Source organism: Marmota flaviventris, chromosome 1, assembly GCF_047511675.1.
Source record: "Marmota flaviventris isolate mMarFla1 chromosome 1, mMarFla1.hap1, whole genome shotgun sequence".
NCBI classification, from domain to species: Eukaryota; Metazoa; Chordata; class Mammalia; order Rodentia; family Sciuridae; genus Marmota; species Marmota flaviventris.
In genome coordinates this window covers 28,922,406-28,946,948 of record NC_092498.1, presented here as the reverse complement: position 1 = coordinate 28,946,948, position 24,543 = coordinate 28,922,406, and the positions used below count along the sequence as shown (strand labels likewise).

At 37.9% G+C, this 24,543-nt stretch overlaps 1 protein-coding gene across 2 annotated transcripts in view; it reads right to left on the bottom strand.

Moving 5' to 3' along the window:
• Nucleotides 1-622: 622 nt before the first annotated feature.
• The window catches only part of Abcb1 (ATP binding cassette subfamily B member 1), a 183,550-nt gene continuing 159,629 nt past the window's right edge, over nucleotides 623-24,543 (bottom strand). For both annotated transcript variants that reach the window (XM_071612155.1, XM_071612159.1), the window contains exons 20-28: nucleotides 24,268-24,351; nucleotides 21,173-21,376; nucleotides 16,315-16,415; nucleotides 14,009-14,149; nucleotides 11,927-12,083; nucleotides 11,222-11,419; nucleotides 5,100-5,306; nucleotides 2,003-2,149; nucleotides 623-1,241 (exon numbers count right to left, since the gene is read on the bottom strand). In XM_071612155.1, the coding sequence (XP_071468256.1) occupies nucleotides 1,038-1,241; nucleotides 2,003-2,149; nucleotides 5,100-5,306; nucleotides 11,222-11,419; nucleotides 11,927-12,083; nucleotides 14,009-14,149; nucleotides 16,315-16,415; nucleotides 21,173-21,376; nucleotides 24,268-24,351 (1,443 nt within the window). In that variant the 3' untranslated portion in view covers nucleotides 623-1,037. The remainder of the gene's footprint in view (nucleotides 1,242-2,002; nucleotides 2,150-5,099; nucleotides 5,307-11,221; nucleotides 11,420-11,926; nucleotides 12,084-14,008; nucleotides 14,150-16,314; nucleotides 16,416-21,172; nucleotides 21,377-24,267; nucleotides 24,352-24,543) is intronic.

Sequence of the window (24,543 nt, the reverse complement as noted above, 5' to 3'; positions counted from 1 at the left end):
TCTGGGCTAAGTTTAAAATTTTTGTAGTTAGAGTACCAATCCTTGTAATATTTTCTTCTTTTTATGTTTGTATCAGGATGTATTCAAACTCATGGCACATTTTAAATATCTGCAAATCAGGAGGTTCACCTTTGGAAGGGACCAATTGCTGAGAATAGTGATTTATTATCAATATACAGAAAGAGTAATTGTATTTTTAAAAGCACAAAAATGTTAAAATCCTTGAAGAGTCCTTTGTAAGAGCAATGCAAAAGATTTATGGTACATCTGTGTAATATTCACTTCATAATTGCACCTTACTCTACTTCTCAAAATCTTGTATTGATCTGTGCAATAGGCTTGAGAGTATCAGAGTAGGAATGCAAGAATCAGCAGGATCAAGTCCAAGAGGAAGGAAGCCAGACAGTTCTATGAGACCCAATGTGAAAGGATGTACAGAACAGAATTTATTAGGGTGTTAAAAAATTCCCCCAAATGAATGGGTTTTTAAAGAATCTACTTTTAAAAGCCAAAATTATCCAGAATATTTCAACTGAAAGTATGCATGTATGTGTGTAAATATATTATATATACAAACATATGTATGTATACACACAAACACATTTTGAATAAAAGACTCTAATCATATGAAAGTTTAGTTTTATTATAGGCACTTTATGCAAATGTTTCAGTGCTTCTTGCTATTTATATAATCTATTAGCAAGGCAGTCAGTTACAGTTCAAATGAGAAAGTATAAACAAAATTATATACTTCATCAAAAACAAATCTGCCTGAAATCCTTTTATAAATTCTAGAATGCAATTAAAACCATTATCTGCACCCCCCACCCCGTATTTGATGATGTTGTTTCTATTTATCTTCCTGTAATTATAATGTCTCTGAAGATTCTGAACTTGATGAAATAATGTTCAATTGTGGAAGAAAATGTTAAGCAGATAACTACATGTTCCAATAAGCACTTGCTTTGTAAATTTGATTAAATGCCATATTTAAAAAATATATATTAAAAAAATATTTAACATCTCATAACAGTTCACTAGCGCTTTGCTCCAGCCTGGACACTGACCAATGAAAAATAAATGCCTTTCTGTGCCAGCAGCTGTTGATGTGTGCCGTGCTCCTTGACCTTGCCGTTCTGAAACACCACGATCATGTCTGCGTTCTGGATGGTGGACAGGCGGTGAGCGATCACAATGCAGGTGCGGCCTTCTCTGGCTTTGTCCAGGGCTTCCTGGACAACCTGTTGATGAGAGTTACATAACTTAATTCTGATAATAACCTCTCTGTAACAAGCCCCACAATTTTTCAATATGTCCTTCTTAAATGGTTGGTGCCAATGAAATACAACAGATTTTAGAAACTGAGGGCTCTCTCATACCAGAAGATAACTGACCCCCAGTCTGGATTGCTTCTGAGACACTAGGTTATTGTTCTTAAAGGTATAGCAGTAAACACAGTTCATCCAATCATTTAAAAATATTTCCAAATGTGCCTCGCCATACAACTTTCCTAAAAGCATCTCTCCAATCTAGCACTGCAGCAAAAGGGCCAAACTCAGCCTCCTTGAATTTTAGAATTTTTAAGACAGAAGACATAATCCCTCTTGTTCAGATAGCTGAATTTTTAACCTTTTCTCAAACTGCAAATGATCATCAACATTTATCTTAAGGTACAGCCAGATTTGAACTTTACCCTACCCTCATCCCTCTTCATGCAGTTGCCAAAGAGATGCTGTCAGCAGAGGTGGGAATGAGTCTCCTGAATGCAGCATCTTAGATGAACACAAAGTGAGGCAGAGCTGCTATTTTGAAGCCTAAGTGCTCTAAGACTAATCTGTTTGTATCCTCTTAACTCTCCTAAATAACAGCTACAGAAAGACTTCAAATGCTGCTGACATAAGCAACAATCTTTCTGGCTAAATTTTGTTCAGAGAAACGTGTAAATTTACACCTTTCAAGGACAATCAATTCGAGTGTGGATGAACCCAGTGTAAATTCTCACCTTTTCACTTTCTGTGTCCAGAGCTGACGTGGCCTCATCCAAAAGCAAAATGTGTGGCTGTCTCACAAGGGCGCGAGCTATGGCAATGCGCTGCTTCTGCCCACCAGAGAGCTGAGTTCCTTTGTCTCCGACTCTGGTGTTGTATTTCTGTAAACAGAGTTTGGTTATTATGAAAGCAGAACTGATGATAAAGTTCAAACACACAAATTACTCACAGAAAACAGGAAAATTTTCTGATGGGATAATTGGAAAAATTTAGGTTCAGAAGTTAAGGATGAGCTCATGGAGTGTTAAACAATAAAAAGCCCTAGATGCTAAGTTTAATCATTCTGATAAAAGACATTTGGGCCTTAAAACAAGCTATTTAGTATAAATATGCCAGAATTTTTATAAAAAATAATATTGTTGCCATCATCTTATCTTTCATCTTCTGGTTTCATTATATTTGGGACAAAGATGGGTAGGAAAAAGGAAATGTGATTTGTTAACAGGTGGTACATAATAATTGAAGCTCATCCTATTTATAACCAGCAGGTGACACCCTCTGCATGATTTTAAAGTGAGGAAAGGAAAATTCCTGAGATTTTAGTCTTTTGGTGTCTTTATGAAACTATTCCCAACACCTAAATAATTTATTGGATATCAAGGAATCCCATTTTGATATCCAACTTACACCTGGAGACTAAAATTCACCTTCTATGTAGGGTTGCCTGTTTTTATTTGCTGTATCGGGCAAACCTAGTTCTGTGGTGTTCAGAACAAGGTCTTCCCCTTAGATGGAGTGAGAAGACCCCTGGCAAGGTTTTGGCAGATGCTCCTGGTGGCTCCACCCCTGAGTTGTGGCTGCCTCGGGTAGCAGGTGCATGGAAGCATGTCTCCTGTGAGTGCAGGGTAGAGCACTGATTCTGTTGAGGCAGAGTGGAGCAGCAATGTAACTCAACAGGAAGGAGGGCAATAAGCAGCCTTCTGCAGGGTAAAGTAAACCCCAGTACTAGACACTTAGGAGAAGTGGGACCTTATAGATAATAGGACTTAAGTGTGCTAGTCTGGGCACTGCCCAAGACAGTCATTATGTCTACAGGTGTGCTTTGTGTGCCAGAGACCACAAGTCCAGAAAGAAGGTCCCTGAGGTAGATAAACATGAGAGGGACAGGATATATTTAAAGAGCTGATAATTGTTATCCTTTGTATTTGTGTTTTGTAGCCTGCATCAGTCTCAGCTGGGCTGTTAGAATGCAGACTCTACCTCCAAAGTGTCTTATTCAGCAGATCTAGGGGAGGCCTCGAAATCTGCATTTCTAACAAGTTCCCATGCAATGCTGACCCATGTTCAAAATTTGAGAATCACTGTGGTATGCTGATTTTTAAGTCCTTTGGGTATAGACCAAGGAGTGGGATAACTAGGTCAAATGATAGTTCCATTCCAAGTTTTCTGAGGAATCTCTATATTGCTTTCCAAAGTAGTTGCACCAATTTGCAGTGCCACCAGCAATGTATGAGTATATAGCAGCTCAATTCACAATAGCTAAACTGTGGAAACAACCTAGATGCCCATCAATAGTTGAATGGATAAAGAAACTATGGTATATATACACAATGGAACATTACTCAGCATTAAAAGAGAATAAAATTATGACATTTGCAGGTAAATGAATGGAGCTGGACAATATCATGCTAAGTGAAGTAAGCCAATCCCAAAAACCAAAGGCCGAATGTTTTTTCTGATTGGTAGATGCTGATCCATAATGGGGAGGGGAGCATGGGAAGAATGGAGAAGCTTTGGATTGGGCAAAGGAGAGGGTAAGGATGAAAAGAGGCATTGGGCAGGAAAGACAGTGGAATGAAACAGACATCATTACCCTAGGTACATATATGATTACATGAATGGTGTGACTCTACATCGTATACAACCAGAGAGTTGAAATGTTCTGCTCTATTTGTGTACAATAAATTGAAATGTATTCTGCTGTCATGTATAACTAAGTAAAACAAATTTTTAAAAATGGAGAAAAAAATTGAGGACCACTGACTTTTCATTAGTAAAGGGTTTGGAATTCTATACTTTAAGGGTTCTACCTCAAGAAGAGTCAACTAGACTATTAAAAGAGGAGAGGGAACCGTGCCTCCTTCTTGGGGGCCTGTGGTTGAGAGTTACAGTAACTGAAGAAGAGCTCAAGAAAAGAGAAATCTTAGGAGGAGTTAGGGCTACCCAGTGCTACCATCTTTCCCCTAGGTGACTGTCTTCCTCATCAGTTTGAGGCTATTGGACTTTATTTTTTAGAGGGTACTTCCTCATAATAAAGAACATAACTAATGATAATGGGAAAGAGTAGATTAGCTAGGTTGAGATGCATTTCAAAATACAGGACCTAAGAGGGCCTAAGAGATGGTGAGAGATCTAGTGATCAACTTCCTGCAGGGATTCAAAGGATGGACATAGGACAATGGCCCAGGGAAGTTTTGAATAATCAACCCAATAAATGGAGCTTGGGGTCTACAGAATATACAATGATTGAAGTTTACATGACACCAGATGGCTCTTAGAGACAGTCATCTTCCCACATGGGTCCTGCTCTCTGTTGGCCCTAACTCCAGAGAGTGAGGCTGGAAGCTTAGAGGATAGCCTCAAGAGGCAGAAGTAAGAGAAATGGAGGAGAGAAGTGGGGAGGCATGATACTTCCTTGGCAAGACAAGAAGCAGCACATCCACAGGTGGAGACAGGCCCTGTACTTGAATTTGGAGGGAAAGGCCTCCCAGATATTGTACAGAAGGGGGTAGAACTTCCGACCTAGAAGCTGAAGAATTGCTTTAGATCTGTTCCTCTTGGGAAATTCTTCTCTCCTAAACCCAAATCCATACAACACTTTCACCTTTTCTTTATGTGGAGAATCAGATGATGAAGTAAACATAACATCTGACCAGGACAGGAAGTATGGCTACATACTTATATACAGGTGTGTGTGGGGTGTGTTTTGGTTGCTAATTTCTTCTCTTCACCTTTAGGAAACCAGCTCTTTAGAATCAAATGATAGGGGCTGAGACGTATGGGCCAGGGTTGCTACATGCTCCTGGGATCTTAATTTGGAGAGAGACTTACATCAGGCAGTGATTCGATGAAGTGGTGTATGTTGGCCTCCTTGGCTGCTCTCACGATCTCTTCCTGTGACACGACCCGGCTGTTGTCTCCGTAGGCAATGTTCTCTCCAATACTGCAGTCGAACAGGATGGGCTCCTGGGACACAATGCCCAGGTGTGCTCGGAGCCACTGGACATTCAGTTGTTTTATATCTTTGCCGTCCAGCAGCTGAAAGCAAAAGTTCACAGGGCAACTTTAGGATCAGTGCACTTTTGAATTCAGCAAAGTAGAAATCATCATTTCATACAGCAAAACTAAAAAGTTACTGTGAGATTAAGGAAAGGGTTTTTGTTTGTTTGTTTGTTTGTTTTAATTTGGATTGCAAAACTTAATCCAAAAAGATCATCATTGTACAAAAAGATCATCTTTGAGAGAATGTCATGTTATCTTTTTACCTTGGTTTCTGGTATATGCACTAATAGAATAATGTCCCCATTCTCTAAGATATTAATGTCCTAAATCCAAGAAACCCGTGAATATATTACGTTACACATGTCAGAGGCATTAGAGTAGCAGATGGAATTAGGCTGCTAATCAGCTAACCTTAAAATAAGGCGATTATCCCGGCTTATCTTGGTAAGCCCAATGTAATCATCAGGGTTCTTAGCAGTGGGAGAAGGAGGCAGGGGAGCACCAGAGCAGTGCAGTATGAAGAGACTTGGTCAGTCATCGCTGGCGTTCAAGATAGAGAAAGGAGCCACAAGTTGAAAAGGCAAGAAAATGGATTTTCCCTTGGAGTTCCCAGAAGGAACACAATTCAGCTGACATCCTGAATTTAGCTTGGTGAAATTATTTTGGACTTCTGACTTCCAAAATTATAAGATATTAAATCTGTGTTAAGCCACTACATTTATGACGATCATTTATGGCAACCCAGGAAACTAAGATGATGTCTGATACTTCTGGGTTGTATCCTGGCATCCTTTTATTTTCACACCTCAATTTTTTCACAGAAAAAGTGTTCAGCATCAGAATGGAAATAAATAACAATTATGACCACATAATAGTTTTGTATATAAGGTTTCTGATCTGACTTGGGTTTAAATGGCTAAATGGAATAGAACCAAGCTTGGCAAGGTAACTACAGTATCTCTCCATAGTTGTTGATACTGGGGAAAAGAATTAATTTCTTTTAGTTTCCTGTGGGAAAAACATGAATAATGATGATTCACAGATTCACAAAATCAAAGATTAAATAAGATCTTTTGGGCCCTGCTTGGCATAGCACCAGACACATAGTAAAGAGCTCAAGGGCTGAGAGCAGTTTGTAACTGTGTAGGTGATGCACTTGGAAGTACAGAGGATGAATACTGAGCCCCAGGAGGAGGAAAGGAAAGGCTGCCCTTTCCCTAGGATCCAGTTCCCTAGATTATCCTGCAGAAGACTGGGAAGGACCCTTTATAACCTTGCTGATGAAAAGCCTTACTCTCTGATCAAGATATGCCTATTGAATAGATCTGCTCTGCAAGAGAACTCCTGGAATTCAAATGGGAGAGCTGTTCACGACCTCTGAAGATGAGAGCAGTGACTCAGCTTTGAGCTTTGCCAATGCAGTGATAAGTATTTACTGAGCCACACACACACTCTGTGTCCTGTGTGGCTGGTTGGGGGCCTCTGGGAGATTGCTGGTCAGAGGTAAGGTAGATAGATCCTTGCTGTAGGAACACAGCTTCTGCCTACAATGCTGGCAGGTACAGGGACAGAAAACACAGCCATGACCTTATTTAGTACCAAGCCCAGTTGCCATGGAGATCATTCTGAGCATTTATGCTCCAGGCTTCCTTACAGTGCGAATAAGTGAGGGTGGAAAAATAGAGGCTGGTGAAAGGCAATAAAAACCATGCAAGGATGTGGTTAAGGAGCAAATCTTATTAGATGGAATGCTGTACTTGAGAAATGGAAATCTGAGGAAAGAAAGACCTTAAAAAAATATTTCAGGCTTCTACCCCCGGGAGGAAAACAGATACTATCTAATATAATCATAGGCAAGTCTGAATAATCTCAGTATTAATGAAGAAATTCATTACACTGAATATGATAAACTCTAGGGCCCTGCACAATCCTAGAATTGCAAACTATATAAAATCTGTGTTAATTGAAGAATCCTTTAAGGAAAACATATTTAGAAGCCCAGAATGTAAAACAGATGAAAGCACAATTTCATTGGCTGAGACATGGCTGTGGTCTGTGGGAAGACCAAGGAACTCTAGGGAATTTGTTGAAAACTGCTTAAAGGACTGCGGCCTAAACAAAAGCATAACCAAGAAAGGAAACATTGGCAAGAAATAATGTGAGGCCAAATTACAATGACTAGCTACCTCTATTGGAAAGTATCAAATGTACCATTTGCTTTTATTAGTGCAAAGTTCAAATGTTAAATACATACTTTTTATGCATATGTACTCTGAAATAATAATAAATTTTAAAATCAAGCACGGATAATATTGTAAATTCTATGACAAGCATGTTTCATGTATTCTCATTTAATCTGCACAACTCCTTTCAGGAGGTAGCTATGATTTTAATCTGTATCTTATAGACAAGGAAATGAGCAAAGTTAAGTGACCTCGACAAGGTCACACAGTCCAAGTAGTAATTAAGGGCACCTGGGTTGGATTTAATTGGATTTAAACACTATGGGATGGATTTGGTAACAAATGTCTCATAATTAAAGATTATTTTCTGTCCTCTCTGAGAATGCCTCCATCTTGGCCCAGGTACCTCCTGGGTTATAACCAAACAATGATGAGGGGCTTCTAGCTGTATCCTAGAACCATGGTGCAAGGGATGGACCAGAGAAGGGAGAAAGACATGTTTGGAGAGGGCTCAAGCTAATAAAGTCCCCTTAAACGCATGTTAATCCTGATACCTGAATAGTGTTCTCATGGGAGGGAGGCCAGCATGTCAGGAAGTTCTTCACTATAAGCATTTATGGCAAATTGTCTAAAAAGAAAGGGCCCCAAATCTTTATGGCCCCAGTATTGAGATTTTGTTGAACTTCTTTTTCATTTGAAGTACATATTTATTTTGGAACTTTATTTTTGGATTTGAAATTTTGTTTTCTTTAATAGAATTCTTAGAATTGTATAACTTTCGGGTCTCACAAACTTGGGTCCTCTCCTCTTAACAATTTCGTAGCATGATTTTTAAAGATTCTGGACAATTTGGCCTAAACTTTCCTTCAGATTTACCAGTTCAGCAGTTCTCAAACTATAGAATCACCTGAGTATAAAAACAGTCACCCTGGCCTACTTGACTGATCCTGTGTGGCTGTGTTCTTTACTAGCTCTCTAGGCCATTCTAATACACACCACGGTTTGAGAATCACCATTCCAGGTCAAGGTTTCTCAAAGTATGATAGAAGGCCCGCTGATGATCATGGGAATTTCTCATTTTCAGGGTGCTCCTTTGGTTTAACTCCTTTTTTCAATGCTTATGATTAAGCAATGCTAAAATCTGCAGAGTCATTTGTACACAGCAATAAGAACTAAATGATACTAATCTTCCTGCCAAATTATTAAGGGCTACTAATTGATATTTATAAAGAAAGCTTGGCATATTTACTTGAGTTTATTGGGGGCACTTCTGCTAAGAAGTCTGGCTGCTGTGCATCACTTGGCAGTATTTTAAGGCTCTAGTACAAATGTAATGGAGCAGATAATGGACATCCTTGCAATACATGAGGACTCTTTGATTCCAGTGCTCTCTTGAGATGATTATTATCCTATGCACTCAGCATCCATTTCCACGTTCTTCTGTGTCAGCCTGTCCATATATCAAGGGACTAGAAGGCTAAAAACTCTTTCCCAGGCTTCCTGGATTCTGGAAATGAGTTGGGTCTATCATTGAGATTCACTGTGTAAAATCTGGGAGGCAGAGCTTACTCTCCATTAGCAGCAGGGACAAACTAACACATGGGTTAGGGCAGATGGAAGTTTTTGTAATAGCCAGACTCAAGTCTTGTGTCTTTAGGTATGGAATAGCTATGGCATTAGCATAATTTTCTGCAACTTCCTCATCATAGGATCACAGCTGTAGTACTGTGATTTGGAAACCTGGGAGTAGGCTATTCTATTTCCACTTTTTCAGACCTTCCAAGGAGTAAGCACCTAATTCCCTTTATTAAATACTTATCTCCTTGAAATACCTAGAGTGATTTCTGCTTCCTACACTAAACTATAACTAATATCACCCTCTTTAAGTTATGCTGTGCTTATGTTTATGCACTTGTAAAATAATAATTAATTTATTCTCTTCTTATGTAATTATTTTACTGTTGACTATTGTTTTCAACTCAAACATTTTATTACCGCCAAGTGTTTTTTCCACTGGAAAGTGTTTATGAGTACGCTGGCTGTACAATTTTTAAAATTCTTCATACATAATCATAAAAGCTTGAGAATCATTACTCTTACTGAATTCCCTATTTCAGCAGAATAGGCCTCTATTTTCACTGAGATCAAATCACTTACCAAGCGCAGCTTCCATTATGTCTTCCTCTGAACACTACCTTGACTGCTCACGTATATGCAAATCCTATTTTTCCCTTAAAAACAGCCCTAGACCTAACTTCTTTTTAAATCTAATGCATGGAAGCATATGACCCATCTCAGTTAAAGTCTTTGAGGGCAAACACAGTCCTATAATTATTAGAGCACAATGTTTAACATGCTATTTAATAACCATCTGTAAGGATCTTAATCAGAGACTCAGAACTAACATTTTCTCCCGAGTGCTTCAAAATTTCAGTGATGACTTTATTTAGAATCCTCTGTTCAAACTTTAGCCACAAAATTGAAACACAAAATCAGAATTCACAGAAAACAGAAAAGTAAAAATTAGAAACAAAGTCTTGGTATCTATTAAAAAAGAGACTGAGTAAAGCCATAGCTATCTTTAAATACAGTAAAAAATATTTCTGAGTGATTGATTGCTATGGGGAAGTAAAAAAGGGCCCTGGATATAGGCTGAAATTCATTTCAGTCATTAATGCAATGAGGCTCAATATGGCGTTGGTGGGCATCAGTCTGACTATTGGTCAGTGACCACACAACATGAGTTATTAAAAATTTTGAACATTACCTCTGAGTACAACCCATAACTAAATGCCTACGTAATAAAAATTTTTTGCTCTAAATTCTGTTTCCTCCCAATCTGGCTCTTTTTCTGCCCTTATTTTAGTCATTTAAATTCACTACTCTCTTCAGATTCCTATCTCATACCCAGCACCCGTAGAGGCACTCAGTTTTACTGAATGAATAATTCTGACTCTTCACTCATCTTTTTAGTTCAGAAAACAAAAGGTCATTCCTCCATATTCTTTATCCATTCTCCAAATGTGCCAATAGTAGTCTATATTTTGTCTTGGAAGATGTTTCAATGTCCTCTTTACCCCAGTAGTATTATCTCATCTTTTGGCCATAAAAATGCTCCAGATTCTCACTCCCAAATGTGTTCCTTGGACTCTGCCCATTCAGGTTATTGTTCTAATTTGTCTCTCTTTCATCTTTGATCTTTTTAATAGTTTACACTGAAATCTCTCTTTCCCCTCCTAACCATCCTTCAGTCATGCTTACCTGTTTTCTATTATCCCCACTTAAGTGCAAGTATAAAGTGTCAGAAATAGCTCATTAATTGCCAGATCCTATCATGTCTTCTCAGTCCTCATCTTATCCAGTCTCTGCATAGCTTCTGTCCTTGCTGACCATATTCTCCTGCTTGAAACAAGACTATCCTTGGCTTTCGTCTCACTTGCCTCTCCTAGTGTCCCCTTTGACTTTATGGATATTTCACTTTTTTGCTGGCTCTTCTCACATCAGCTAAAATCTCATCATAGCAAGGGAGATGGATAGTGAGAAGGCAGCTCAGAAAGCAGGACAGAGAGGCAGTGTTGAGAGGGAGGCTAAAGAAGGTGGCGGGGCACATGACCCAGCTTGGACCCCAACCTAGGCTGTCACTCTTTATTTAAGAAGAGCTATTGTTTAAAGGTTTGAAACCCCTGGGTTTGTCATCAAGAATGAAACACACCCAGTCACTGAGACAATGAAAAATCAGAAATCAGCTGAATATGAAAGTGTGCTTACCACTGTCCCGGCCAAGGGGTCGTAGAATCGCTCGAGGAGCTGGACTACTGTGCTCTTCCCACAGCCACTGCTGCCCACCAGAGCCAGTGTCTCGCCCTTCTTTACCTGGAGGCTCAGCCCCTGGAGAACTGGGATGTTTGGTCGCGTGGGATAGTTGAACATGACTTCATCAAATGTCACATTTCCTTCCAACATAGGCTAAAATGGGAAGAGCAACAGTAAATTCGATGGCCTCAGTCATATCATCAAAACACAGGATAGAACTAACTTCCTTTACCACCAGGTGTCAGAAAAGAGTGAACAACTGTGACAGTTAAGCTTCACCTCAAACTGCTAGAATGTAATAAATAAGATCTAAAAGAGTCAAGGCTTGTATAGTAGGAATTGTTAACACAATACAAATGTATGACACAAATGTGTAACTCAAATCTGTTCCCCCAGAAAATGTGTACATAAAAAAAAGAACCCAACCTCATTAGTAGGATTTGCTTATAAAGTGGGCAGTATTCTTATCTCCCTGTGATTTGGTTACATAAAAGTACTAGATGTTAAGATTTATTATTAGCATTTATTAAAATAAACCAATGATTTGAAAACTTTGTATTATCACTAGCATACCAAAAAGCCCAAATTTTATTAAATTTCCTCTGGATATTTTCATTCAGGAGTTAGGAACAAATTATATATTTGAAAGAGCAAACTCACTGGCTTTAGGCCTTCCGTGCTATAGCTGTCAATCGCTGGGATTTTCTCAATGATCATGATGATATGGGATGCTGACACTTTGGCTTTGGTATAGTCAGGAGCAAATGAACTGACCTGCCCGACAGCCATGGCACCAAAGACAATAGCTGAAAATACCCTGGAGAACAAAAGGCAGAACATGTCACATGGGGAAGGCTGTAAACTGCCCCTCTCTGACCAGGGAGTGCCAACTCAAATAATTATGAAACAGAAGTTAAAAAAATAAAACAAACACTTATAAGTTCATGTCAGTGTGAATGATTGAGAAACAGTCCATTTTATCATATCTCTCTTTCCCTCTCTCTCTCTCTGTATCTTTATTTTCTTATAGTGTGACCTAAGCTGCACTTCCATTTAAGAAGTGGATTTGTTTTCCTACTCTCTGAATCTAGGTTGGCCTTGTGATGTACTTTGGCCCACAGGATGTGGTGGAAGTCATTGTTGACAGTACCAGGCCTGTGCTTCGGGGCCTCGGTACTTTGTTCTCATGTTTGTGTTCTCTCTCTCTCATTGCTTGTTGCAGAGAGATGAGTGAGCCCAGATAAAATCCACTATATCCAGCCCAAATCAGCAGAACTGACCTCCAGATTTATGGGCAATATAAATATCATTCTATGTCACTGGGGTTTAGAGGCTAGTTGTACATAGCATTATTGTGGCAATTGACAAGGAATGTAGTTAGTATTCCTGAAAGGACATCAGATTCTTAGAAAACCTGTGAACTATGCAACAAAGAAAAAGGTCCTCATATACCTGAAATCATGCTGTTTTCACGATACATCTGCTTCCTAATGTGTGACATGGGAATCATAGCCACTTGAGGTGGGAAGGACCTTAGAGGCATTGAATTTGGTTCCCACTGTTTGTGCTTGGCTATTTTCCCTAAATTGGCTTTCATCCTCTATTTTAGGAAGTAGTATGTTTGATTAAGTCTATTGTTTAAAATTTCTTTTTAAAACTGAAGGAAAATCTACTTTCTTTTCCACAAGACAGCTTTAAAATAGTTTTGAAAAGGTCCTTCACTTCTTTGATAACTCCTTTTACTGCTCTCCTCTGGAAATGTTCATTAATGTGTCTTTTTAAACAGTAGCTCAAATAAATCACACAGATGGTTAATTTTGTCCTTGCTATCACTGAAACCTGTAGGATCTTTTCCAAATGGGCTGGTTTTAGCCAGATCTCCCCTTTTGTTTACTTACTTGGAAGATTGGTTTTTCAAACTTAAATGCCCAAGTGTCAGGAACTTTAACCAATTCAAAGGCTCAGAGTAAAGCAATATAATCGAATAATTATCTGATCCAAAGGCAAACAGCACCTGCATATCATTTGTCAGGCATACATATTAGAAAGTGGAAATTTTAAATGTTCTGTTAAGCTCATTCTGAATTAACTATAATACATAAACAAGTCAATGCCTAAATAGGACAGAAATGCTATAATAACACATTATATTATCAGGCTGATGTATTCTATGTTCAATGTAAAACTTCATTGCTATTAATTATGTGTGTTGTTAAAGGACAGTGTCTTAGCTTCACCAGTCTAGAAGCTCAGAAAGAAATCCCAATACCAATGATACCCGATTTTGATTTTTAGGTTAAAAATACAAATAGCACCTGCATATCATTTGTCGGACATACAGATTAGAAAGTGGAAACTTAAATGCAAATTTATCCTGGAATCTCCCCAGTTTGAGTACTTTCATCCATGAGTTGCTCTGTTGGAAAACTCTTTAAAAGGAACCTTGCACAGGGTTAAGTTTCTGCCCAAATGCCAAGGCCTTCCTGAGACTTCTGCATTGATTCACTCTACCACATCACAGATTCAGATAGGTCAGGCTATGTGTGTCAGCACTGGGAAGAAAAATTCCTGATAAAACCAGGTTCTTCAAAGGAACACATGGAGGAGACTCTGAGGCAAAAGGCCACTTTCTCAATCACCAAAAGGTTTCCTGCAGGTTCACCATAGAGCTTTCTGCCTAGACACATGTTTACCCCAGATTTACCTGCAGAGTTAAACTTCCAATATTAGCTCAATACTTACAACAGAACATTTTCAAATTCCATGTCTCCCCTTTCTATCAAGAAGGCACCAAACCGGAAACAAGCAGCATAGGAAAAATACATCATTGCCTGGGTGAAGGAAAATGTGATTCCAAAGATGTGTGCTTTCCTCAAAGAGTTTCTGAAAAGGAGACATTTGAAAACTTACTTGACTTTCATTTCAGACCTTAAAATATAACTTTTGATGGGTGGGCAATGGGGTGATGAATAAAAATGGATTTAATTTCAAAATAATTAAGTTTGATCCTCATTTTACTTGCTAGTTGCATGAGTTTAGGAAACTAACGTATCTCTAAGTCTCAGTGTCTTCATCTTTTTTTCTTCCCCTACATTATTTTATTGGTGCAGTTATTTTTATTATTTTTTAAATTTTATTGGTACAGTTTTACGTAACAGTGGGATTTGTTGTTACATTTGCATACACACACAATATAACAATATGATTTGGCCAGTATTATTCCCCAGCACTTCCCCACCCCCTTCCTATCTCTCATCCCCTGGTGCCCTTCCTGTATTCCACTAATCCCCCTTTGATTTTCAGGAAGATTCCCTCAAGCTTACCACCTTTCTTTTCCTTTTTCTTCTCTAGCTTCTACAATGAGAGAAAATAAAAGACCCTTGACCTTCTGAGTTTGGCTTGTTTTACTTAATATAATCTCAAATTCCATCTGTTTTTCTGCAAATGATATAATTTATAATTTTTTTCTTTATGACTGAGTAAAACTCCATAGTGTGTGTGTGTGTGTGTGTGTGTGTATATATCACTCACATTGTCTTTGTCTTTGTTGATGGACACCCAGGCAGGTTCCATAGTTTGGCTATTATGAATTGTGCTGCTATGAACACGTAAGCGTGTTTCACTATAGTATGATGACTTTAATCTTTAGGATAAATACCTTGGAGTGGAATAGCAAAGTCACATTGTGGTTCTATGCCTGGCCTTTTGACCAGCCTTCATACCAATTTCCATAATGATTGTATTAATTTACAATCCCACAAACAGTGTAAAAGTGTTCCTTTTCCTCCACATTCTCTCCAGCATTTTTTATTGTTTGTATTCTTGACGGCTGCCATTCTGTCAATGTCTTCATCTTTATGGCAGGTTTAACTACACCTCAATATGTTGAAGTAAAAATAAACAAAGCCTATGAACTCTGTGAAAAGCCTGCTAGGGACTCAGTTGAAAGTTCCCTCTCCCTATTTTAACTACTGGACACAGAACAAATGTGTCCTCTGTAGTGAATATTCATTCCACACATATTTACCCAACATCAATAAGCTGCAGGAACCAAGCTGGGTAACACAGAGGCATGGCACTGCCTTTGGGGACCTAGGAGTTGGGTAACACAGAGGCATAGGCATGGCACTGCCTTTGGGGACCTAGGAGTTGAGCAAGATAAGTACTTATGTAATAGAGGTACCTTATGAATAATATGGGAAGAAAGAAGCATCACTTTACTCTGGGGGTGTTAGAAAAGATTTTACAAGGGAATTAACGTTCTAGGATTTTCTGAGTGACACAGAACTGGGTGATGCACAGGTGTGGGTAGGAGCAGGTTGGTGAGTGGGCAGTCCTCTGGGTTTCCTAACTCCTTTTTCAACCATGATCAATTTTGCTTTTATCTTTGTCATATTGGAGACTTTATTGGTCTCCTTTCTATTTTCATGAGATCACCTTTCTTTTTTATTAGTCCTTCCCCCACACTATCTTTAGCTTCCACTTCTGAAAGAAAACACACAAACCTTTTCAGAGACAAAGGGTCTGAAAAACAAAAATGTTTGAAAATCTATCAATACAATCCAGCTCCCTCTCCTCTTAGTAGAGAAAAAACTGAGACTCAGAGAGGTTGGGCCCTTTCTGGAATGCCCATATTAAAGGAAGGACAGAAGGCTTCCATTAGGGGAGAAATAAAGAAAGGAATGAAAAATATACTCAGGAAGCACCACTCCTCGGTGTCCCACAGACACTTTGAATTTCATATGACCTAAAGAGCTTTCATCCCCAACAAAGCAATAATAGGGTCATCGTCTAACTGGGCATCAGAGAGCCATTCCTCAATGCCCTGTTACTCTCCCCTCACATCTGTTACCCACCCTGAGAGGTTCTACCGCAGAGAAGCCCCTGCCTTAATTTGTTTCTGGTCATTACCTCCTGGATACAGGTGCTTCCTATCTGGTACTTTCTCTACTTGAGGCCAATCTTCTGGCCAAAGAAATACTTTGTGAAAACAAATCTGATGATTAAATGCTCCTCACACATCCCTCCAACTCTTCAGTGGTTATTACCTGTATGGTATATGCAAACTCTGTGCATACATATTCTCAAACTTCTGCTCCTGAGTCAAAGAAACAACAGTGCGGAAGTTTTCTATTGCTTCAGTAGCGATCTGTAACAGATATCACCCATCACTAAGAGGCACAAGGGCAAACAGGGGCAATTAATTTGAATTCTATAAAGCAGGTTAATAAAATTAATTTTATGATACTATATTATTTTTTATCATTTAGTGTTTACCTATGAACATCTTTTTATGGAAAAGGATACTGAGTAATTTATACAAAAGTTTCAGATTTGGAAGAGACAGAAACTGACTCAATCTTACCTTCTTTATAGAAAGAGAAACCAAGACTTTAAAGTGACTAAGGCACTTGCCTAAAGCCACACAGCGTTACACAGTTTTACAAAATTAACCCAAGAACTTGGTATTTCACACCTTTTGTAGGACTCTTTCTTTTATGATGGTCACATTTAAGTTCACAGTTATTTTATATACTTTATATATTTAAAAAATATAAATGTACATTTATATTTTTCTCTTTGTAACAACTCAAGAATTTTCAGAAAATGTTGAAAAGTCAAGGAATGTATTAAAAAGTTACATATTGATGATTTTACACATTAGCTTATGTATTGTAATTTTTCCCCTTAAGCATATGCATCTTTAACAAATTAGGGATTGAATTCTAGACTTGCTTATTCACCATTATTATTTTTTACACCATTATTTTTTGCCTTAACAAATATTAAGAATATTTTCCAGGGTCATTAAATATACATTAATAATGGGATTTTAATGGCCACTTAATATTCCTGTCAGGCATTCTTTTATTGTTGTACAATGTTTTCAATTATTTTATTATTAAAACTGTTGTGATAAATGTCCTTGTACCTAAACACTTGCCCATATTGAATGGTTTTCTTAGGAAAAGTTCTTAAAAATGAGATTACTGGGTCAAAGGGAATACACTGTTTTTTTTAAGGAACATGGCACATATGGCCAGTTTTTTCCAGAAAGTTTCTATCATTTGGTTATGTTCTAATTACATGTTACTTCCTGAAAAGCTATTTAATTAGGGCGTGGACATCCTTTGCTACCTTTTGGAGTCTGGGTAAAGGGATGTGGAGAATGCAAGAAACACTGGTATACTAAATCAGATTTCAGTCTATGTCACCATGGGACCTTGAGCCACCCCATCTCCTTTTCTTCATCTGTAATGTGAGGGAGTAGATGAGAGGGTCTCTCAATTCCTCAAACTCAAATATAATAGGTCACTAAGATAAGTCACTCAACTATTTAAAATGTTCTTCCTCTCTCTGACCTTTTTACTGGCCAGCTGATTCTAATAAAGGCACTGCATTAATTTACAGTGATTTACAACTGAAACGTTGTAAACATGAAATCTCACTTATTCCTCACAGAATCCTACACCAATTATCTAACTTAAAAGATAACAGCAAATATTTCACAAGACATTAAGTCAGTTTTTGAAGGCTGGTACAAAAAGCTATTCAAAGAAAAAAGTTAATAACATATTCTTAAAAACAAAATCTTATTTAAAATAAAATAAAAAATATTCTCTCTTTCAGTGAGGCAAAGACTGAAGTATGTTTACCAAAAGCTACTTAGAAAGGAAGAAAATTTGCAGATTTAATTTATGTTTTTTATAAGCTTCTTTTACACATTTAAACAATAATGTACACTCATTTTAGAAGATCCTAAAAAATACAGAAAGCATGAAATTAGAGGAAAAATTCACCTTCAAACTCCCCAAAGGCAATCCTTGTTCAGACACATTAGAAATATTTTTAATTATAAGGGTTCAAACAAATAGAAGAGGTTTTCTGGATTAGTAATAACATTCTACAAATTACAGCAATGTATGCTGAAAAGCAGATTTTACTGTAAATTTTAATGTAAAAATTTTAAGAAATATTTTGTGTGTAGTGTTTAAGGCAGGAGTGTCTGTGGCTAGATTATAAATGTCGCTTTTCAGTATATATAAAACTCAATAAAAGGGAGAGTTTGAGGACAGACCTTGCATAGTGAGTAGAACAATATAATCACTTCACAATGTAATCACTTCATCTTAATGCACAATGAAGCAATTAGGAAGAACCTTAATTAGCATCCTGCATCCTCACAGCTTCCTTTATTCCCAGAGTTTCAAACAAAGTCTCAGGAATCACCAGAAGAAAAGAGAACTTCAGTTCAAGGAGAAGTAAATGGCATTGTTTCCCTCACAAAGCATCATGTAGTTGATACTTTTGGAGAAAGGAAAATGCAAATATGCTTCTAGAAAGAAAAACACAAGCAAACCTCCTCATCTTTGTCTTCCTACCTTCAAATAAAATGAAGTTTGATTGTGGCTTTTAATGTTGAAAAGGAAAATGCATCTATTTTATAGAAATGTTCTTAGTCTATATTAATGTGCTAGAACTCTAGAAATCACAGATCACCGACTGAGAGGAGGTTATGAACAGTCTCTGACATCACAGAGATAATACGAGCAGGCCCTGACCCCACACAGTAATGAACAAGCCCTGGCCTCCCACAGACCTGCTCTGGAATGGCAAGCTTGCCCATCTGCTTCAGGGCAAATCCACAGAGGTAGTCCAGGCCCCTATGTAGCTTTTGTTTTATTAGGGAAGATAAACCATTTATCCACAAAGAAACAGGAAAGCAACATTAAGGGCTGAGAAATGTCATGAATTAATTCAGATGTCAGGAAAGGCCTCTCAGTAAAGGTACTACATCTGAGAGTTGAATATGTACAGGAAGAAGCCACATCTGTGGGAACCAGACTAGAGTGTTCTAAGAGTTACAAAAAGACCCATGAGACCAGAGCAGCATGACATAGGAGAGTATAGTAAAGGACAAGATTATAGAGGTCATCAGATCCTGCAGGGTTTTACAGACAGGGTAAGATTGAATTTTATTCCAATGCGATTAGAAGCCATTAGAGAGTTTTAAATAGGAGTTAGCATGATCTGATTTGTATTTTTAAGAGATTAGTATACTGACTTTGAGAATAATAAAGACTATAGATGGACAAGAATTGAAGGAGATCAGTTAGGAAAATTGATTTGAAGTTTGATTTGCGACCTTGGGAAAGATATTTGATCTCTTCCAACAGGTGTAACTCAGCAGGGCTACTGAAATGAGCAAACATATGTAGAGCTCTTCGTATAAAGCCCATTTTTAATAAATATTCAATAAATTGTAACCTGAGAATTAGGATCAAATGGGGTTGACTTTCAATATTATGAGAACTGATTGGTGAAGCAACCACCACTTTCGCTATCTGCCTTTGTCCCTCTCCGGAGCCCCCACTGGATTAGAGAATCTCTCACAGTCTGACTTAGAAAATCTACCATATCCACACATACCATTTCCCTTGCATTCTTTCCTCAGCCCTTCTACAGGACTCCAAGAGTCTCATCTCTGATGCACCACCTCAAAGGTGCTGACCTTGGTTTGCAATGATTTAACTTAGGATCTGTCTTCTTCTTTCATAAACAGTCTAAGATTCCCATTCTAAGATTTCACACACCTCAATAAATAATGACATTATTAAAGACTTTTTTGTTTACATTTTGCTCTAGATTTTTCCAGCTTTTATTCAAATAAAGAGTCAACACCATAGGAGAAAAGAAACACAAGGCATAGGATTTCCCCAGGCTGGTCCAGTGTTACCCAGGTTAGACCAAACCAGGAACCCTGGGAGCAGCACCATATGGCTAAAAGCCTGCTAGACATCTCACAGCAGGTTTTTCCCCCCCAGACACTAGGAGAAGCACCAAAGCTGGCCCAGCGGCGTTTCCTGGAGATGAGGCAGAATCTGGGAAATGCAGGAGGCAGAGGACAATGTGCCTGTGACAAGGAACATCCTTCAGGACCTGTCACATCACCCACTTGTGAGGGACCTGGTCCACAGACAAAGGACTCCTGTGCCTGAGAGCCAGACCCACCATAAACTAACTAGATTCCTGCCCTGACTCTGGAGAGTCTGGAATATCCATTGGTAAATATATTCCTATCTAGACATTAGTCCCAGTTTTGGGACTCAGCCCTGTTCTGACCCCTCATTTCTATAATGATCCAGATCTTATAACATCAGATTGTCTTCTGCCATCTAGAACAGGAGCACAGGTACCAGAATTTGAACCCTGACCCTAAGACTCCTCAGTTCTCTAAGGCACAGGGGACCACTGCCGGAGGTATTCAGCTTCACCTGGAAAAGGAGATGACACTAGGACTTCCTGCACAAGGTCACTATGAAGAGTAAAGCATTTGCCAGGAAATGCAGTAAATGTCACATAAGCATTTGTTAAATAATAAGAAAAGAATAAACAAACATGCAGAAAAACAAGTATTCAGGGAAGGAGAAGCAGAAGTAGGATGAAAGGGGGAGGAATGATAAGAGGGACAGTGGTGATCATTTAAGTCAGATAGAAAAAAGACCCCAGGACGTTTCTTAAGCAAGCTTAAATCTCCTTTTCTCAATAAAGGAGATTTAAGCTTGCTTAAAAGAAAGAGAGAGAGAGAATAAAAAAGAGATGTGGAGGAAGGAAAGGGAGTGGGGATTGAAGGAAGTAAGGAGGGGCGGGGAAAGAAGAGAGGAGTGTGAAGACAGTAGCTTGAAACCAAAAAAGCCTGTGAGAAGCAGTGTCAGTCTGAGCCTAAGGCCATGTTTGCTACTTTACTTCAGTTTCTAATCTGCAGAATAAATGTCAAAAATATATTGCTCTGGGGAATGGTGATAAAAACACTCAGAACATAGTAAGTAGTAGGGAATAACAAAACAACACTGATTTAAACATTTTTCTCTACTTAGGTAAGCAATTGTATTTTGTTTGACTCACCTTTCCAGAACCTTCTAGTTGTTTCTTATCTTTTAGTGCTTGTCCAGACAACATTTTCATTTCAACAACTCCTGCTATTGCAATGATGGGTACAATTGCTAAGAGTAGAAGTGTTAATTGCCAGCCATAGATTAAGGATATGATAATTCCTGTCCCAAGATTTGCTATATTCTGGGTAATTACAGAAAGCCTGGAGCCTATAGCCTAAAAAACAAATTAGAGACACATTTTTAATTTTTATTAACTTTAAAATCCACACTTCTATATTCTTAAGAACTGTAACAATTCACTTTCATGAAAATATATTAATTATCTTCTCAGTTATAAAACAAAAATAAAATTTTACTTGTAACAACTTTGAGTTTCTAAAATGAGAATTATCCATGACTTCTGAATAAACTGAAAGTGGATGATCAAAACTCCAGACTGTGATAACATATTTCTCTCTTCTGAATTTTTAATGCCAAGAAAGTCTTAATCAATTAAACTATGTTCTCTAAAGCAAGCTCTGAAAATTAGCAAGATAAACTCTGACATTTATATTAAACTGGATGGTAGAAATTTCCAAAGTTAGGTACAGTACTACTTATAATTTAAGACTATTATTTGTCATTAAGGATATTAAAAAATATTGAGGCCTATCTGAAATGCTTATTATGCTTAATTTAACCTAGATTTGATTTGGAAAAAATATACACAGAGTTGAAAGCTATAGAATTTAATTTATACTAAGAAAGCATCAAAGTCTTCAGTTTGAATACCAGAGGGAGCCTGAAGCATGATTCTCAGTAGTGTGTGGTGATTGCCAAGCCTCAAACCAGATGTCGGCCTACAAAGTCAACTCAGTCCTTGCTCGATGATTCAATCCTCCAAATCTCCTCTACCCTGAAAATACTGTACCCTCAACTCATTGCAAATCTTTCTCTGGCTCTCTGATCTGCTTTCTCTGGAAAGGGCCCATGTTATTTTCCATTCCTAAACATTTTTTTTTCTGCCCAAGTGAGGCTGATCTTGGGAAAAAATTATAATGGAGTTATATCTAGGATGGCCACTAAGATCTCTGTGACTGAATAATCTTTCCCAACTCCAAAAATGAGCAGGTACATTGATTAAAGCTTCTCTCCATACTAACTCCTGTGATAGACTCCTTCAAAACTCCCATCAATTCCACCAGATTCATCTAACAGCTATTTGATATAAACACTAGACTAGTACTCTGGCTGCTATATGAATGGGTAGAAGGAGACAGGAATAGAGGTACAGAGTCTGTTACAATAATACAGGACAGGGGTGATAGTGTCTTAGATTAGTGTGGTCATATGAATGGTGGTGAAATGTAACAAATTCTGGATCTTTAAAAAAGGTTCAGCCTACAAAAATTGTTAGTTGGATTTGATGAGGGATCTGAGAGAAAGGGGATTTAAGAATGACTCTAACACTTTGGACCTGCACAACTGAAAAAAATAGAATTAGTTTTTAATGAAATTGGGAAATTTGTTGGAGGAGTGGATTGAAGGAGAATTGAGAGCTCTGAGTGGGGCATGGCCAGTCCATGATCAGACATCAGACATCAGACAACCATGTGCACATGTCAGGGAGACAGGTGGATTTTCTATGTCTGGAACTTAGCAGAGAAGTCATCTGCAAACAAATATTGGTGATTTTCCAGTACAATGGTGGTTTTTAAAGCTATGAGACTGGATGAAAGAGCCTGGGCAGATAATAAACCCTGGGCACTGAGGTCAGGGCTATAAGGACAAAATAGCAACGAACAGTGGGAGACAGTGGCCAGTGGGAGAAAAAAGCAATGTCCTAGAAAGGAAACCAAGGTTCCTCCTTTAAGACAGGAACAACTTAGGATCTCAAATACTGCTGATAAACTCATAAGACAATGAAGCATTTCCTATTAAGACTTGTTCTTTCACTTACTTTAGTCTAGTTGCTCTGTCACCCTTACTACTTCAGGAATGTTTGAGGAATGCTTGGTGCTCAATGCCTCTGCCCTTGCTGACCTTCTGATTAGAGGCACCCCTCCAAACACCTACAAGGATGGCATCTTTCCTTCCTTCAGGCCTCTTGCCCATATCATCACTGAGTCTTTCCCTCCCTGACAACCAGCCAGCCCCTACCAACCCATGCTGCTTCCATTTCCCTACTGTACTTTTTAACAATGGACACTGGCATAGGGTAAGATCATTATATGTTTCTGAAGGTTCAAAGTTATTTCAAGCAGTGTACATTTTGTTTGGTTAGGTTCTATATAACTGGATCCAAATCTTGATTTTTGTTGGTTTGTTTGCTTTCAACAAAGATATCTGTATTAAAACAGCATTTTTAAAGATCTGACTTGTAATTATGCAACTCTCTCATTCCAAATATAATTTATTCTTCCAAAAATATCTATTAGATAGGATAATTGCTAGGATAGTACTGCCTTACAGGAAGAATAAAGGATAAAGACTATAACACCCAAGGTTGGGGGAGACACAGCAGAGATCACATTTTTTTTTTTTCAAATTCTACATCAGCTTATAGATTTTTGCCATAAAAATTTATAGAAGAAATTTTGTCACTTCTGCTAAAAATCAAAACCTGATGGTTCAGCAGTTTGAAGTTATTCTTTCCACCTTGCTTTAATTTTTTCAAGTGCTTTTCATTTTATTCAACCTATTTTTAAAACAAATTTTATTGCTCACTTTATGAACTGCAATGTCCCTAAACTTTCCAGTAGCAACTATACACATAATTTTTTCAGTAGCAACTACAATTTTCTGTTAATTGAGCACTAAAACAACTGGTCCTGAATGATACAGTGAAAATACTTCTTTTCTAAATAACAATTCTTCTACATATATCTTGTTAAGAGTATGAATAGAACAGCAATAACAAAAGATAGCTTACAAGTTATCTAGACACCAAACAGCATTTAATGTTTAAATAGTTAACATTTTTGTTCTAAAACATTTATTTGTGGATTTGTGTCTATTTAACATTTTCTTCACAATGATGATAATAATTAACATTAAAATAAGAAAATCAATTTCATGCTGAGGTTCAAATGACCACTTATGACAAAACCAAAAGGAGTCACGTACCCCTTTCACTTGAGCAGCATCATTGGCAAGCCTGGTTGTCAATGCTCCAGTGGTGTTTTTAGGGTCATCAAACCAGCTCACATCCTGTGGCACAGAAGAGATTTCATCATAATCACATCAAAGTCCTATTTTGTGAGACTCTTGGCTCCAAGAGGAAAGTGATAAGGTCAATTTTGTTGATCAATTATATCCCCTCTGACATTCAGTAGACAAGAAAGGGATTTATATACTAATACATAAACGGATCATTTCATTCATCAGAAAAAGTCTGAATGC